The sequence below is a fragment of the Artemia sp. Qi Xiang Cuo genome, chromosome 7 (assembly GCF_049724085.1).
Source record: "Artemia sp. Qi Xiang Cuo chromosome 7, ASM4972408v1, whole genome shotgun sequence".
In the NCBI taxonomy this organism is placed as follows: Eukaryota; Metazoa; Arthropoda; class Branchiopoda; order Anostraca; family Artemiidae; genus Artemia; species Artemia sp. Qi Xiang Cuo.
In genome coordinates this window covers 20,699,484-20,714,811 of record NC_142800.1, presented here as the reverse complement: position 1 = coordinate 20,714,811, position 15,328 = coordinate 20,699,484, and the positions used below count along the sequence as shown (strand labels likewise).

The 15,328-nt window shown below is 31.6% G+C and overlaps 1 protein-coding gene across 1 annotated transcript in view; it reads left to right on the top strand.

Annotated features, from left to right (window-relative positions):
- LOC148950044 (nephrin-like) overlaps positions 1-15,328 on the top strand; it is a 295,913-nt gene that overhangs the window by 151,188 nt on the left and 129,397 nt on the right. Inside the window, exon 10 of the mRNA XM_089092085.1 lies at positions 5,473-5,775. Coding sequence (XP_088948211.1) covers positions 5,473-5,775 — 303 coding nt within the window. The remainder of the gene's footprint in view (positions 1-5,472; positions 5,776-15,328) is intronic.

The following is a 15,328-nucleotide window of genomic DNA, read 5'->3' as shown; positions in this document are numbered from 1 at the left end:
GATACAAAGTATTGTATCCCCCCTGCCAAGGGTGATGGTCACCCTTCTGGATCCTCCGCGTGGTTTAATTCTCTTCTCTACGTTCTTTGGTTGTGCGTTCTACACATTGATATGAATTCACTCCAAAGGATCATTAGAACGTTAGAACTAGCCACTGGCCTTAAGTAACACCTTTAGTAGCATATCTAGGTCTTTTATTTAGCGTAATATTTAAGCCTATTTCAGTCTTGTACAGATGATAAGTCACAGAACAGTTGTGTCTAAGAACAAAAACTGCTAATCTGCTTCATGACCTATCAATTCATCAATTCATTAAGTAAACTGATTAATCAGGTAAATTAATAATTACAAAATTCATAAATTATGTATTTAAATTAATAAAGGCGAAATAAATTGATAAAAAAGATTAATTAACAAAAATAAAAATTATTATTAAAAACTATTTTAAAAAAGATTAAATTAAATGAAACAGATTTCAAATTATTGAAAATAAATTAAGTGATTAAATAGGTAATTACTTAATTAATTAAATAAATTTTTCTGTTGGAAGTAAAGAGCGAACTTAAACCTAATGCAAACTATAACTTTTGCTTCGGAGTCTATGCCATAAACGCGCTTAAAACTAACTCAAATAAACTGACTCGCGATATTTCCCTATTCCTATAGAATTTTGAGAAACTAGTATTTTATTGAAAACAAAAAACGTATTTATAAAAAAATAAACACCACCTTTTTTCACGTTGCAGAAGGTCTCTTTAAGTAATAAAAAAAAACAAAAAAACAATCAATCTCATTTTTAAGTAAAGTTGAAAAAAATGTTAAAAAATTAAACCTTTAAAAAAATTTATTTTAAAAAATAAATGGTAAAAATATATTTTAAATATAAAAATTTTAAAAACTAATTAAAATAAATAAAAATTTGTTAAAAAAAAATAAAAAATAAAAATGAAAATTAAATTTTTAGCTATAAAACTTTGTCAAAAAAAAAAGAAAAAAGTATTCTTCAAGTAAAAAAAAAGTCAAGATTATATAAAAAGGAAAAATTTTAAATTGAAACCATAAAAAACTTTTAATGTAAAAATAAAACTCTTAAACATTAATGAAAAGAAGTGAAGTTTTATTACACAAAAATAAAACTTAAAAAATAAAAATGAAAATTGCAAAGGCAATGTCACCCTTTTTTTTATCTTGTTACATCTTCAAGTCTTGCGGGTGATGTCTGAGAATGTGCTTAGCACCTTAGATGTTCCTTTAAAAGCACTAAAATGAGAAACGACGCGATATCTTTGATTTTTCTAATTCAGATTTTTTTTCAGATTTTAATTCAGATTCAGATCTTTGATTTTTTCTAATTCAGATTTAGGCTCCTTTCCCCCCTTTTATCTCGAATTTCCCCTAAAACTCTTTTGTTGGATAGTGTAACAGTTTGAAATCAATCAAGAAGAAATTCAATTATATCATGTTAGAATTCTAACGGAATTGTGAGATTTACACTTTTCAAGTTCCCTAGTCTGTTTTTGAAATTATTAAAAAATAGCGGAATATATTTTAAGATACTATGGATTTATGGAACAGTATTTGTTTTTTACAAAGAGGCAAATGTAACATTATGATTTGTTTGAGTAAAAAAGAAAATGCTAATAGGAAATAAATTTCCAGACTTCGAAAAGTTTGGAAAAAAAGAAAGCCGAAATACAAAATATGAATTGATTATGAGGTTTAGACCAATGTTTTTTTTTCACTTTTCGAGTTATAATTTTAAAATTTAATTCATAAAGAAAAAAATATTGAGAGCAAAACGAAAAAGAAAGAAAATACCTTCAAATTGCTTTTAGACACAACAGACGACAACAACAACAGTAGACATGCAGCCACATATGCATCCAGCGTCATTTTGTATCTTTGTGTGGATGGGGGGAATCTTTGTGTGGATGGGGGGACTGTGAAGGAGGAGATAGCTTTTTCAGTGTGACTTAGTATTTGGGCAAGTAACGACAAGCTTTGAAGAAAAGATTATAGTCGTCGTTTATTTGTTGGTCTCTTGTAGAATGTTTCATTAAAAAACAAAATATTGGATAAATATTTTAATTTTGGATATGACGATCGCCCATAAACCCTCCCTTCCCCACTACCCGATTTGAATTTATGCTTGCTTGCAGTTTCAATATATATTTGTTACCTACGCCCAAAAGGTATACCTCATCTGTATTTAAAAAAAATTTGGTTCATTTAATGTAGTTGACATTGTCCATATTTTAATGTAACCTTTTTTTTTGATAAATAATAGTAAAAATTATGTTTTTAACAAGTATATCAATAATAAAAAGCATAGAACGATGATAAGTGTCATTGAATGGCTGGTAAATTTTATGGATTGATCTGTCACAAGACAATATATGGGGTGGTTCAATTCAGTTCAATTTCTAGCATTTTTAAGTTGTAGGAGAGGTCACCCCTAACCCCTCTCCCTTAGATTTGCGCCTGCTTGCAGTTTTAATATATTTTAGCTACCAAAAGTCTTTAGGTATATGATGCCTTATCTGTATGCATAAAATCCAAATGTTATTAAATGTAGTTAACTTAGATCATTTTCTGCTCAACTAGCCATTTTTGGACAATTAATAATACTTTTTGTGTTTTTCACAAGCCTATGAAAAATAAAAAGATTAAAATATAAGGTTTATGATTGATATTTTTTTTTTTTTTAATGATTAGTTAAAAGGCTATATATGAGGTAGTGTCTGTTACCTCATAATATATATTTTGTAGATATACAACAAATATGTGTTGCATCTGTTTTATACAGAGATATACATATATACATATATATATATATATATATATATATATATATATATATATATATATATATATATATATATATATATATATATATATATATATATATATATATATATATATATATATATATATATATATATATATATAAATAAATTTGTCAGAGACGTCAACCAAGGCGATTATTCATTTATCAGTTTTATAAATCGTGCTTGAAATTTTAAAACGGTTTAAAGCTATTCATTTCTATCCCGAATGAAAACCAATTGAAATCAAAATGAAAAAGGGAAAAAAAGCTTTCAAAATGAAAAAAGAAAAAATGAAAAAGAAGAAAGGGGAAAGAAAAAGGAAAAATGAAAAAAGGAGCTGATCTATTTATTTAGCCAATCAGCTTACCGGGACAGTGATTATCTCTAATTTACTATATAATTATCTATTGGACAAAAAAAAAAAAAATCATAGTCAACATAATAGTGCCAAGTCATGAGAGGGACCGTAAAATTCTGATCTGATCCTTTTAGGCGAGGAAACGGACGAAGACTTCTTAACCTGTTTTTGTACCCTTTATTCCCCTGATTGCCACCGTGGGCCCAGAGGACATAATTTTATGATTATCTAAAAATGGGTGCCTCGTCTAAAAAAAAATGTTACAACCACGGACGGGAAAAAAAAACTATGCAGTTTTTTGGCGGTAGCGGGCGCCATATTTGAAAAAAAAGAAACGGGAAAAATCAGCAAAAATTATCTAAAACATATGACAATATGTTTATAACATATTGCTTCTTAAGCAATAATACAGTTTAAGAAAGTTTAGCTATCATTGAATATGTGTCGGAATCAATACATTGTTATGTTTTAGTTTTCAAAAACGATAAGTTGAGTCAAATTAATTAATTATTGTGACTTATTTATTTTCTCGGTCCATCGTGGCAACACTGAAGAAAATGTGGTAAAAATCTTAGAAAACCGCGGGTTCCATGGGTTAAGATGGTTCCAGGAGGGAAATATTTTTATTTTCATTTCCCTGGTATTTTGAATAATATACTCCTGTTATTTTATTTTTTGTGTCACAAAGTATCAAGTTAGAAAAATTATGTTTCGTAAACAGTCTGTCATTTTTTTTTACTATATACATTTCGTTGTTTCTTTTTTTCGTCCGTTTTTCTGTAATCATATTAAACGCTAATATTAAACGCGCTGTTTTTTTTTCTCTTTTATTTGGTTTACTTTTTGCTTTTTTTCTTAGAAGCAATTTTATTTTTAGCACCTTTGAAATTTTGCCAAAGTAGATACATGAGATATGCTAACAGTTCAGTCTGCTGAATAACATTTTAGTCTCAAACTCTGTGAAGCAAAATGACGCATTGCACTTTTACAGCTTCATTTTTCTTCTTCTTCTATTGGAAGTTTACTAGCGGAAGTCAGCTCGAGTTACTCTCAATGCGAAAGTTTCTCAGTTGCATACCCCACTGTGATTAATATTGTGGAATAATATTGATCGGTGGGGATTTGAAATCTGGCAAATTCTTGAGTCGTTTCAAAGGGATTTTAACTTGGTTCTAATGGCTGAGGCGAAGTTTAACCAAGGTTTCAGGCCAGAATTTTAAACTTCTAAGTGCTTGCAAGAAGAAGCATTGTTAGAAATGCAAATGCTGGCTTGACAGATAAACTTAGAAATTCCTTCAATAATTTCTTAATGAATTTATGTAATGAGAGCCGTTAATTAGTTGTTCGGTTACTTAGATCCAATCAAAATTTACTCTTTGCAGTTTGAGCGTTACGTAATTTTATCATAGTTGGAGCGTTGCGTTACCATTATTTTATTTTGCCATTGAAATAAATCTTGAACTAACTTAAGTTTTATTACTAGTTAGATAGATACGTGCACGAATTAGAAGTCCAGACACACAGTGGCAATGGTGTCAACTCACAAGAATATAGAGGGAGAAAAGGCAACTATTTTTTATAGTATTTTTCCAATGAAAACACAAAAAAACGGCAATACTAATCAAACATACCTAAAATAGGGGGTATTTTAAAAACCTGCTTCAAATCAAGGGGGCATGCTCTCCCTCAATTTCAAACACTGCTCTCACCTTATAAAATGATAACGGTAAATGTTGTAATGTTCGCACTATTATAACCCCTTGTTTCCTGTTGAATGGCATCCTTGGAGGAGTCAAGAATTTAAGCGTTTAGGCATGAGTGTGCAGCAAAATTTGCATAAACATTTTCTTCGTTCATTTTTGAGAACGTTTAATACCTTTTACGACATTTGGAGGGAGGGAGAGGACTTTTTTAATTCTTTAAGATAGAGGTGTAAAAGTAAGTCCGAGATCTAGGATAAAATTCACCCGCCCCATCCACTTCTCCAATTGCTATCCCTGGCCTATAGCCCGTAGCCTCATCCTCCCCCTTTCATGACTTCACCCGTGAAATAATCTGTATCTTGGTGAACGGTACAATCTCTGTATTTTTTTTGCTATTGTTTTTAGCTAAAAAATTTGTTCGTATTTTTTCTGTAATAAAAAGTCATACATAATTTTTAAAGTCATACCTAATTATATATTATTTATATAATTATATTATAGATAGAATTATATTATATATATATATATATTATGTATATAATTATACATAAAAGTCATATATAATTTGTCTTTGTTATTTCAGTTCCACCGACTCGAGTTTCAGCAAAAATTCGGCCTGAAAAACTAAGGCCTGGCGTCACCGCCATTCTTAGCTGTGAAACAGGTAGTGCCAGTCCGGCAGCAAGTGTTAGCTGGTGGCGTGATGGCTTAGTGCTCCCGTTGAAGAGCAATTCAACAATTCCTGGACAACATGCTGGTCTAATTTCCAAAGCCATCTACGAAGTAGAAGTGACGCCTGGCCTAGATGGCTCTGTGTTTTTGTGCCAGACTGCGAGTGTCGTTATGACGCAAAATATACACGACGCTGTCAACTTGGAAGTATTATGAGAGTGACGCTAATTTTTTTTTATAACATATGTGCCGTGGCCATTTCGCTTTATATTACAGTTAAATATAAAATTATATTGGCGGAGGCGGTTTTAGGGGAGTTATAGAGGGGACACCCCGTGGCGCAGGAATTTTAGGGGCGCAAAATTTCAAATAAATAATCTAATGGCTATAATCATTTTGTAATTTTTGAAATTGTCATTTTTATTAAAATAAAGTATAAGGTGCAGTTAATAAATGAATATAATTAATAAATTATTAATCGTTTAATAAAAAAATAGTTAAATAATGGTAATTGATAATAACTAAATAGTAACTTATTAATTAATTAATAGATTGAAAATAATTTTGTTAAGAAGTAAGAACTTTATTAAATTTTACCCTTCAAATTTTGTACGAGACAGGGGGAGGGTGCTAATCAATATTTTGCCCCAGGTGCAAGAGAGGCTAGAGCCGCCACTGGACATTGGCCCCCCCCACTCTCTTTAAGGGTCAAACCTGTTTCCCTATAAGCATATCAAGCACTATCGAGCAAAAGATTGTTTCATACTTTCCTGTGACTTGTGATGTTGTTGATACGTTTTTACGATTTTTCACCAAAAAGTGTGATAACACCTTTATTTGTATCGACCTTTTATTTGCATTGATGCGTAATGACCATACGTTTATACAAAATTGAAATATTCTGTATGCCTGATTAAATGTGGATAATAAAGGGAATTTAAAATAGATAAATTTAAACGTCGATAAATTTGTGATCTTTGAATTTATTTCTTTATTCTCCCCCTCTCTATTTTATCCTCCCTCCATGAAAGCCCTCTAATAGATATCAGTTTCTTAGGTAACAGTAATAATTAATAAGAAGAATATAAATTAAAAAAGAAGTAAAAAAGTAAGAAGAAGTAAGTACAAATTAAAGAAAAATAAATTAACAATACAAATTGAATAGAAGAAATAGAAGAAAAGAATATAGAAGATAAGAAGAAAAGAATTAAATTGAAGAAAAGAATATAACATCAAAATGAATAAATTTTTTTATAGTCGGGTCTCTTTACGGAACTAGAAGAAAGAAAAAGAGAAAAATGTCTTCCAAAAGATAGCACAAAATGTTCGTTTGCTCCATAATTTACGATCAATAAACGTTTCTTATGCAATGGACAAAACAAATTGGATTTAATCTCATCGGAAGGACAATTTTTTCCCTTGATCCAGGTCTTGCTTTCAAGCTATCTCTAAAAGCATATCTCAAAGGGAGAAACTGGTCTCGTCTCAACACAGACTTTTCCCTGAATTCAATTGTCCTCTATTCGATATAAATTGACCCTTTGTAACAAACAAGATTGCCCTGCTGTCAAATCCCCGGTCACGTATTGACCTAAGCTAAAAAATTACATCTGTGGAAACAGGCTTAACCTCAAGAATTCTAAGGAGTCATTAAGAAATCTGGATTGTTAGCTGAAGAATGTGTCCTATGTCATCGAAGTTTTGCCTCTAATTAGCATTCTACGCACCAACTATTTCACAGCTGGTGAAAGTGATGAATGATAAAAGTGATGATGGTTCAAAATGATGAAGGAATATGGATATCATTATAGACAAATCATATAAATATAGGATAATCAAACAAGTTTAGTAACTAGCAGTCTACTATCAGTATTAGGTCAGTAAGCCGTCCTAGCTAAGTGGTTGGCGCGCTGGGTTGGGAATCTTTTGTCCGAGGGGAAAAGGGTTGATTCCTAGCGCCGCCGGTTATTGGTTTGGGACGGAATCAGTGGCGTGACTCTTCAGTCAAGTTCAACCTCTACAGTCAAGTTCAACTCTTCAAGTTCAACCAGAGTCGACCTATAGATGGGTATCTAGAGAAATTTGGGGAAGGGTAGCAGCAAGGGTGTGCGAAGGCAGAGGATTGCTGCCCCCCCATTGCACTTCTTGGCTGAAGTCAAACAGGATGAAGCCCCATTGCTCATCCTGTTTGTCAAAGTTTGTTATCCTGTGCATAATGATCGTACATTAACATCCCGTATGTCAGAAGAAAATGGATATCAATATGACTAATCATAAAAAAAAAAAAATCAAAATAGAGATAAATTACATTGAAATATAGCTAAAATTTTATTCAAGTCAAATTGAAATATATATATATATATATATATATATATATATATATATATATATATATATATATATATATATATATATATATATATATATATATATATATATATATATATATATATATATATATATATATATATATATATATATATATATATATATATATATATATATATATATAAATCTCAAACTGTATTTTGCTCTTTGTTTTATAACAACAATTTTAATTGAAAATTAAGTAAGTTATGCAATTACCTATTATTATTATCCATAGAATACTATTACATGAAGAAATAAACTAAAATTACTAAAACAAAAATACGAACTTGAATATTCCTAGTTTTTTCAGTATTTTGTAATAGACATATATATTTATTATGTAGTAACTTTTGTCATATTTAGTAATAGCATATGCCGTATATGCTTAGTCTAGGATAAAACTGACGGAATTCGTTTATTTCTTATAATCATTTTCAAAACAATTTCACCTATAAAAATGTATGCTTTCCCACTTTTCTCGAGCTTTCTAAGTCACTTTCTATTTGAGAGGAAGCCAAGAAACCGTATGAAAAACAGTCGGATTCATTACTGTATTCATGAGGATGGGAAGATGGAAAAGAAAGTTATATTAGATGGATAAAATTGAGACGGTTCTCTGACTATTTAGAAAGCGCTCTTGTTGCATTCCCGATAGCACGGCTAAGTTTATCTTCTTTTAAAAAGATAAAAGTTTTTTGATTGTTTTATTCTTTCGATTGATCCTATCTCGCACTTTCTCCGATATATTTTTTTCCTATCTTTATGCTCCGTGTTTTTACTGTGTTTTTCTGACTGAAAGTGATTTTTAAATTGTTTTAGGGATATACCTTTTCTATTATCTTAGAAAGTTAAGGATTCCCCTGGGTGTCCACGAATTTTTTTAGGGGGAGGGGGGTATTTCAGGTGAAGTGATCATATTAAAAAAAAAAAAATTGTATAAACACTAAAGAAAATTAAGGCAATGTTGCATAAATCATGATATTTATGTGCGAATTGTTCGATCATGAAAAAAAGCCTTTGAGAGTGAAAGTAAGGAGAATAGAAAAATCTTCAAACTTGATTTGGGTAATTTTTTCATTCGTCCTTGTAGCAACTTTGCTGGTGGTACGTTCTATCGCCATTATTCTGCGCAGGTAGGCTCGGCTAGGGATCACACCCTCCTCCCCCCTGAGAAGAAGAAAGAAAAAAACAGTTCTAACAATTTGCCTAGCAAATACTCAGTTGTATAAAATTTCGTTTAAGAAGGATTTTCCTTTCAAATAAGTAAAAAATAATTAAAATTGGCAATTTTATAAAAATTAAATTATATAAGCAGTAAATGGTACTACGGGAATAAGGGTAAAAATCAATTATTAAATTTTGATCATGCAGACAAGCTTTCAGGACTAAGGAATGGAGAACACAACAAATTTCAAACCGGATGTAGGTAATTTTTTCTTTCGTCCTTTCGGCATCTCTGCTGGTGGCATGTTCTAACAAAGGCGGGATAGGATGAGACTCAGATCCTCCCCCTCCCAAAGAAAACGAAAGAAAAACTGTAGTAACTCTTTGTTCTTAGCAAATAGTCAGTCCCAGAAATCTTTCATTTGAAAACTTTGTTGTTCTAAAAAAGACTAAAAGCTGCTGAATAACATAATGTCCTCATCACAAGCTGTGTTTTTCACTGATAGTTAAATCTAAACAGTTTTTCATAAATTTTGAATTTCTATGATAAAATGTTTTATATGATAAAAACAAATTGATGAATTCGTGAAATCAATTGTTAGGTACTTAACAGTATTGGGGTGATTGATTATTGCATCCCTGTGGTAATCCTTTTGTGGGTACTGTAAATAGATGCATCTTTACCCTCAGAGGGTGTAGTCAAGGGGTGTTTACCTCACCCCAGACCAACTGTCATAACGCAATTTCCTTAGAAAGTTGCCAGTTCTCAAAAGCGAGGTTGTCATTTCAAAACAGTGACTGCCCCCCTCCCCCCAAAAAAAGAAACACTGCCATAACATAATCCCTTCGTAAGGAGTTGGTTCTTAAAAGCAAGGTTGTCACTTCAAAACAAAGTCGAATTAGCCGCTTTATTGAGCAGCAAAATACTTCGTTCATATTTTAGGCATTTTCACGAGCTGTCGATAGTCGATGTCGAGCTGTCGATTACGAACATACCCAGTTTTATACATTATTATTTATGAATGTGTGAGTGTATTCAAGTCAATTCACAAACAATAGCAATGTTTTTTTCTCATACTGAGTATATTTTTTCAGCAATGGATTTTCCAGCCTATTTTTTTATAATTTTCGGAAAATTTGTATTTTTTAAAATTTTTCACATCTTTTTAAACACAATACAGTTTTCAACAATCTTTAAAGCTGTTTTATTTTTCTCGACAATCCCCCCCCCCCCCTCATGAAACCGATCCAAAGGATCGTTCTTGAAAAATTGAAAAAAAACTGGCCTAATAATACACCCCTCTCCCCTTTGAAAAGCCACCACCACCCTCTGCCCCAAGGGTTGGACCATTTCGAAGATAGGAGTGAAAAGATCCTGATACGAAGAACGTGATTACCCGTTTCAAAATTTTAGTACGGTGTCCTGTTTTTCCACCTCCCTATCTGTCCGATTGTTTCGAAGTTGTAAGTACAAATTTGAAAAAACGCTCATAAAGATCACAAAGAACTGATCTAATAAAGCAACCCCCTCCCCCGAAAGCGCTTCTACCACCCTCTGCCTCAAGGGTTGGAACATGTCCTAATACGAAAAGTATAATTGCTGGTCTTGCAATTTAGTCGTGTATAAGGTCTTCTCTTTTTTTTACTTCCCTATCTTTCCAGTTTTTTTCTAAGTTGAAAGTTCAAATTTGAGAAATAGCCCATAAAGATCAGAAAGAGATGAAGCTCATTACTCTATTCATGAATTGTAAAATGAGTAAAGAAAGTTAAATTAGAAAGATAAGTTAGGCTGCTTTTGACATTATGTGGGAATTATCAGGTGCACAACTGAATTTCCCAGGAACAACACAGACTGAAAGTGTCTGCTTTTTCATTTTAACTGGCTCTTATGAATATCTTAGAGAATTTGGAAAAAGTCAAGCGATTAGAGCTCCATTTTAAATTAAAGAATTAAATGTGTCTGAGCTTCCAATTAAAAAAAAATCCAGATTTTTGTTGACCTAGTACAAAAACAAATAAAGAAAACATAATAAACAGATGAATAAATAAAATAGTTTTTAAAGCTACGCTGTTGCTTAATAATCGCCACGATCTGCTATTTTCTTCGCAGGTGACAATATTCTTTGCGCAGGTTAGGACGCAAAAATTAGCTGGTGTTTGGAGGGACTAAATCTAAAAAAAAGTGAATTTTAACAATTAATGGCAAATTATGATAGACATCTTGAAATTTTTTATGTTGGGCCAAAGCCACCCCACCCCACCCCCTGGTTTATTGAGGGTGCGCATGTCCTAGCTAGACGTAATTTATATATTACAAATTTAACATATAAGCAACAAATAAAAGGAACAATATAGCTCTTTAAATGTCATCTAGGCCTTATATTTTAGTTTTTGGCAATCTAGGTCTTTTCGTAATCTGGATGAATACAGGACAGTCTACAGCTGATCATTGGCAAAAGGCTTTAATACTTAAAGTATCATTTTTATTGTTTTTTTTTATTTTTTTTTATAAATTTTATTCATTTTTATTTTTTGAAATATCAGTTTTAGTTTTATTTATTACCATATAGTTTCTGGAAACTGGGAGGATATTTTTTTTTTCGTTGCCATTTGTTTTCGAAGTTTCTTGATATTTTTTTCTTTGATTTCTTGAAGCAGTAGATTTTTATTATTGTCTTGATTATTTCATGATTTTCTTCAAAATTTTTTTTTGAAATATGCGTTTTATTTTTATTTTTTAACATGTTATTGTTTCAGGAACCAGTGAATTTTTGTTGCTGTTTTGTTTTTCAAGGTTTTCAAAAATATTCCGGTTTATATTTCTAATTTAAGTTCTCCTGGCTTTAGAACAATATTATTTTTTTTTTATTATTCCGCTCTATTTGTGAATTTGTCTAATGTATTCCCTATACTTCTTATTTGTGTAGTGTATTCAATAATACGATATTATTGGAACTTACAAAATAGGATTCGGCAACATAAAAAAGTATCGTATCTTAATTTTCGCTTAATCTAAGACTTAATTTCAATTTAGGTTTAATTATAAGGCTTACGGTCCTTTTGAAACATGATTTTGCGGCAAGCTTATAGTTGTAGCTTCCACCGAAAGGACGTTCCATTTCACAATTAATTCCATTAACAGTCCATTCACATCCAATCCATTCAAAATTTATTTCAATTTCCTTCATTGGCCTAGAATTATGATTATATTGGAATCTTTCAGAGGCAATGCTATAGCGTTGCCTATAGTAAAGGCCATACGGCTCCAATGTTTTATTATTTATTATTTATTTTTTTGTTTTCCCAGAGGCACTTTATATGGAAGGGGTCGTCGTAGAAGCTTCAAAGGGGGCTCTTTCGATTGGAAATCGAGAGTTCTAGTGCCTTTAATAGTCGAAAATTATTGGAGGGCAACTAGCCCCCCCCCCACGCCCATTATTCCCCCAAACACATACAATCAAAATTTTGAGATAGCCATTTTGTTCAGCGTAGTTGATTTCCAGATAGAAAATATGTTTTTGAGGATGACACTCCCCCACAACCTTCAGGGCAAGGGTTTTAAGATATGACCTGGGGGCCTATAAGGTTTTTATAGAAGGCGTTGTCATAGAAACTTCAAAAAGGCTCATTCGATTGGAAATTAAAAGGGATAGTGCCCTTCTTAATAGTCGAAAGTGATTGGAGGGCAACTAGCCCCCCCCCCCCCCCCATGTCCAGCATTCCCCCAAACGCATCCAATCAAAATTTTGAGATAGCCTTTTTGTTCAGCATAGTTGATCTCCAGATAGAAAATATATTTTTGAGTCGGACAATCCCCCACAACCTACAGGGCAAGGGTGTTAAGTTATATCCTGAGGGCATATAAGGTTTTTATAGAAGGAGGTGTCGTAGAAATTTCAAAAAAGGCTTATTCGATTGGAAGTTCAAAGGGCTAGTGCTCTTTTTAACAGTGGAAAGTGATTGGACGGTAACTAACCCCGCTCTCACGCCCACCTTTTCCCCACACACATCCAATCAAAATTTTGAGGCAACCATTTTATTAAACATAGTTTCAAGTTTTGGAAATTAGGTCTTTTAGGATGAGAACTCCCCCACAGCCCTCAGGGCAAGAGTTGTAATTTAAGGATTCGCTGGATCCTTCCCATTATTTCTTATGGAAGGGATGCTTGTATTAACTTTAGAGAGGTGTCATTTGACTGAAAATTGAAAGTTCTTGTTCACTTTTTAAGCGTCAAAAGAGATTGGAGGGTGACTAGCCCCCCCCCCCCCTCCTCCACGCCCGAAATGCATCAGATAAAAATTTTGAGATAGACATTTTGTTAAAATAGTTCAAAGTTCTGATAACAAAAAACGCCGGTGTCGACACAGCCCACCCGGGCCCGGGGGTAGGCGTTGTAAGTTATGCCCTTGGGCATAACTTATTAAGGGGGGTTTATAACTTATGGGAAGGGGTTTTGTATGGGAAGAACACATAGGAAATATATTATAATTATCTACTTATAAGGTTAAAATACATACTCTGAGATAGATGTAAAATTGCTTTGGAGCACAAAATCCTATTAGGGTCAATTCCAAACAGTCGTGATCTCTTTTTGTAAGCAAGTGAAATGGTCAAAACCCCCTTATTGGAGCTATTTTTTCAATCCATTCATTATTGTCAATCTCTGTCCACAAGTTATGCAAGCTGTTTATTGTTCATGTATAAGGTTTTTATCAAAGAGGTAATCGTATAGACTTTGAAAAAAGCCTCATTCGATTTAAATTGAAAGTTCTAGCTCCGTTTTTAAAGTCAAGAATAATCGGACAGTAAGCACCCCCCCCCCACTACCATAAAAATTTGAAAATTTTTGCAATCAAAAACGAATAAAAATCAATTTAAAAAAAAAAATCCGAAAAATAAGTTTTTCAAAGAAAAGTAAAGGCCATTTTAAACTTAAGCTCAGCAGATACAAATACTTACTAAAATTCAAACTCAAAACGACCAGAAATTACTATTAAAGAATAAATGAAATCAAAAAGGAACATAAATTAAATAAGCAATCATAGCAAAAACGTAAAAAAGTAAATTCCATCAATTAATAAATAGATCTTCAATGTATTAATGCTTATAATTACCATTAATCAATGGCTTGAACCAAAAACAGATGTCTGGCTATTGAAGCTAAAATGAAACTTAAAAAAAACTGAAATTAAATAAACAATCAATAGACACAAACATAAAATATATATTTATGCAAATGAATAAATACTAGTGAAACTTAAGTTGAATATGCAAATCAAGTTTGAATCGAATAAAAATAACTACAAACAAGAGTTTGGGTATCGCCTCACTGCGGAAGCCTAAAACCTACTGCGTCATTGGCGCTTTACTGAAAACGAATTATATTACAATTTTTTTCTTTTGTACTTAATATTGAAAATGAATATTAAAATTACAGTAAAATTTTGAACTGATGAGCTTTTAGCAATTAATATCATTATGCATCAAATATTCACTTTAATTTATTAGTTCTTTTCAAGATTGGTCAAGACAAATATAGTTTCACTACAAGCAAAATTTGGATACTGCCCCCTTCTTTAACTGTAAAAACCTAAAGCATTCTACGTCATTGGCGCTTCACTTAAAACGAATTACTCCTGAATTACAAATTTATTATTTTCCAGTTTTTACAGCATTGAAAATGAAAATAAAATTACAGTGAAAAAAAATCTTGAACTGATGGATCTTTCAACAATTAATATCATTATATATCTAATATTCAATTTCATTTTTTTTATACTTTCCAAGACTGTTCAAGACTCATATAATTTGCCATTTTTTTTAACTCTGCCATTTTTTCTAACTAATCGTGTTGGTTTGTTATGAAAACATTCTATGGCATACAACTGACCAAAATCAGTATCAATAAATAAATGAAACCCAAAATGAACAAAAATTAAAATAAACATTAGAGTCAAACTCAAAACGAGCATAAATTAATATGAGTAGGGTTCAAAACCCCTATCCTTTCTAAAAGCCAGAATATAATTGGTACTTTACTGAAAAATTTTTTTTTTAATGAGTTTACTGAAAAAAAATATGCATTGTCAATTTAATATACATATGCTGATATTTATTCCCTAAAATCTTAATTAATGAAAGAATTGTTTTCAGTAAAGCGCCAATGACGCAATAGGTTTTAGGCTTCTGCAGTGAGGCGATACCCAAACTCTTGTTTGTAGTTATTTTTATT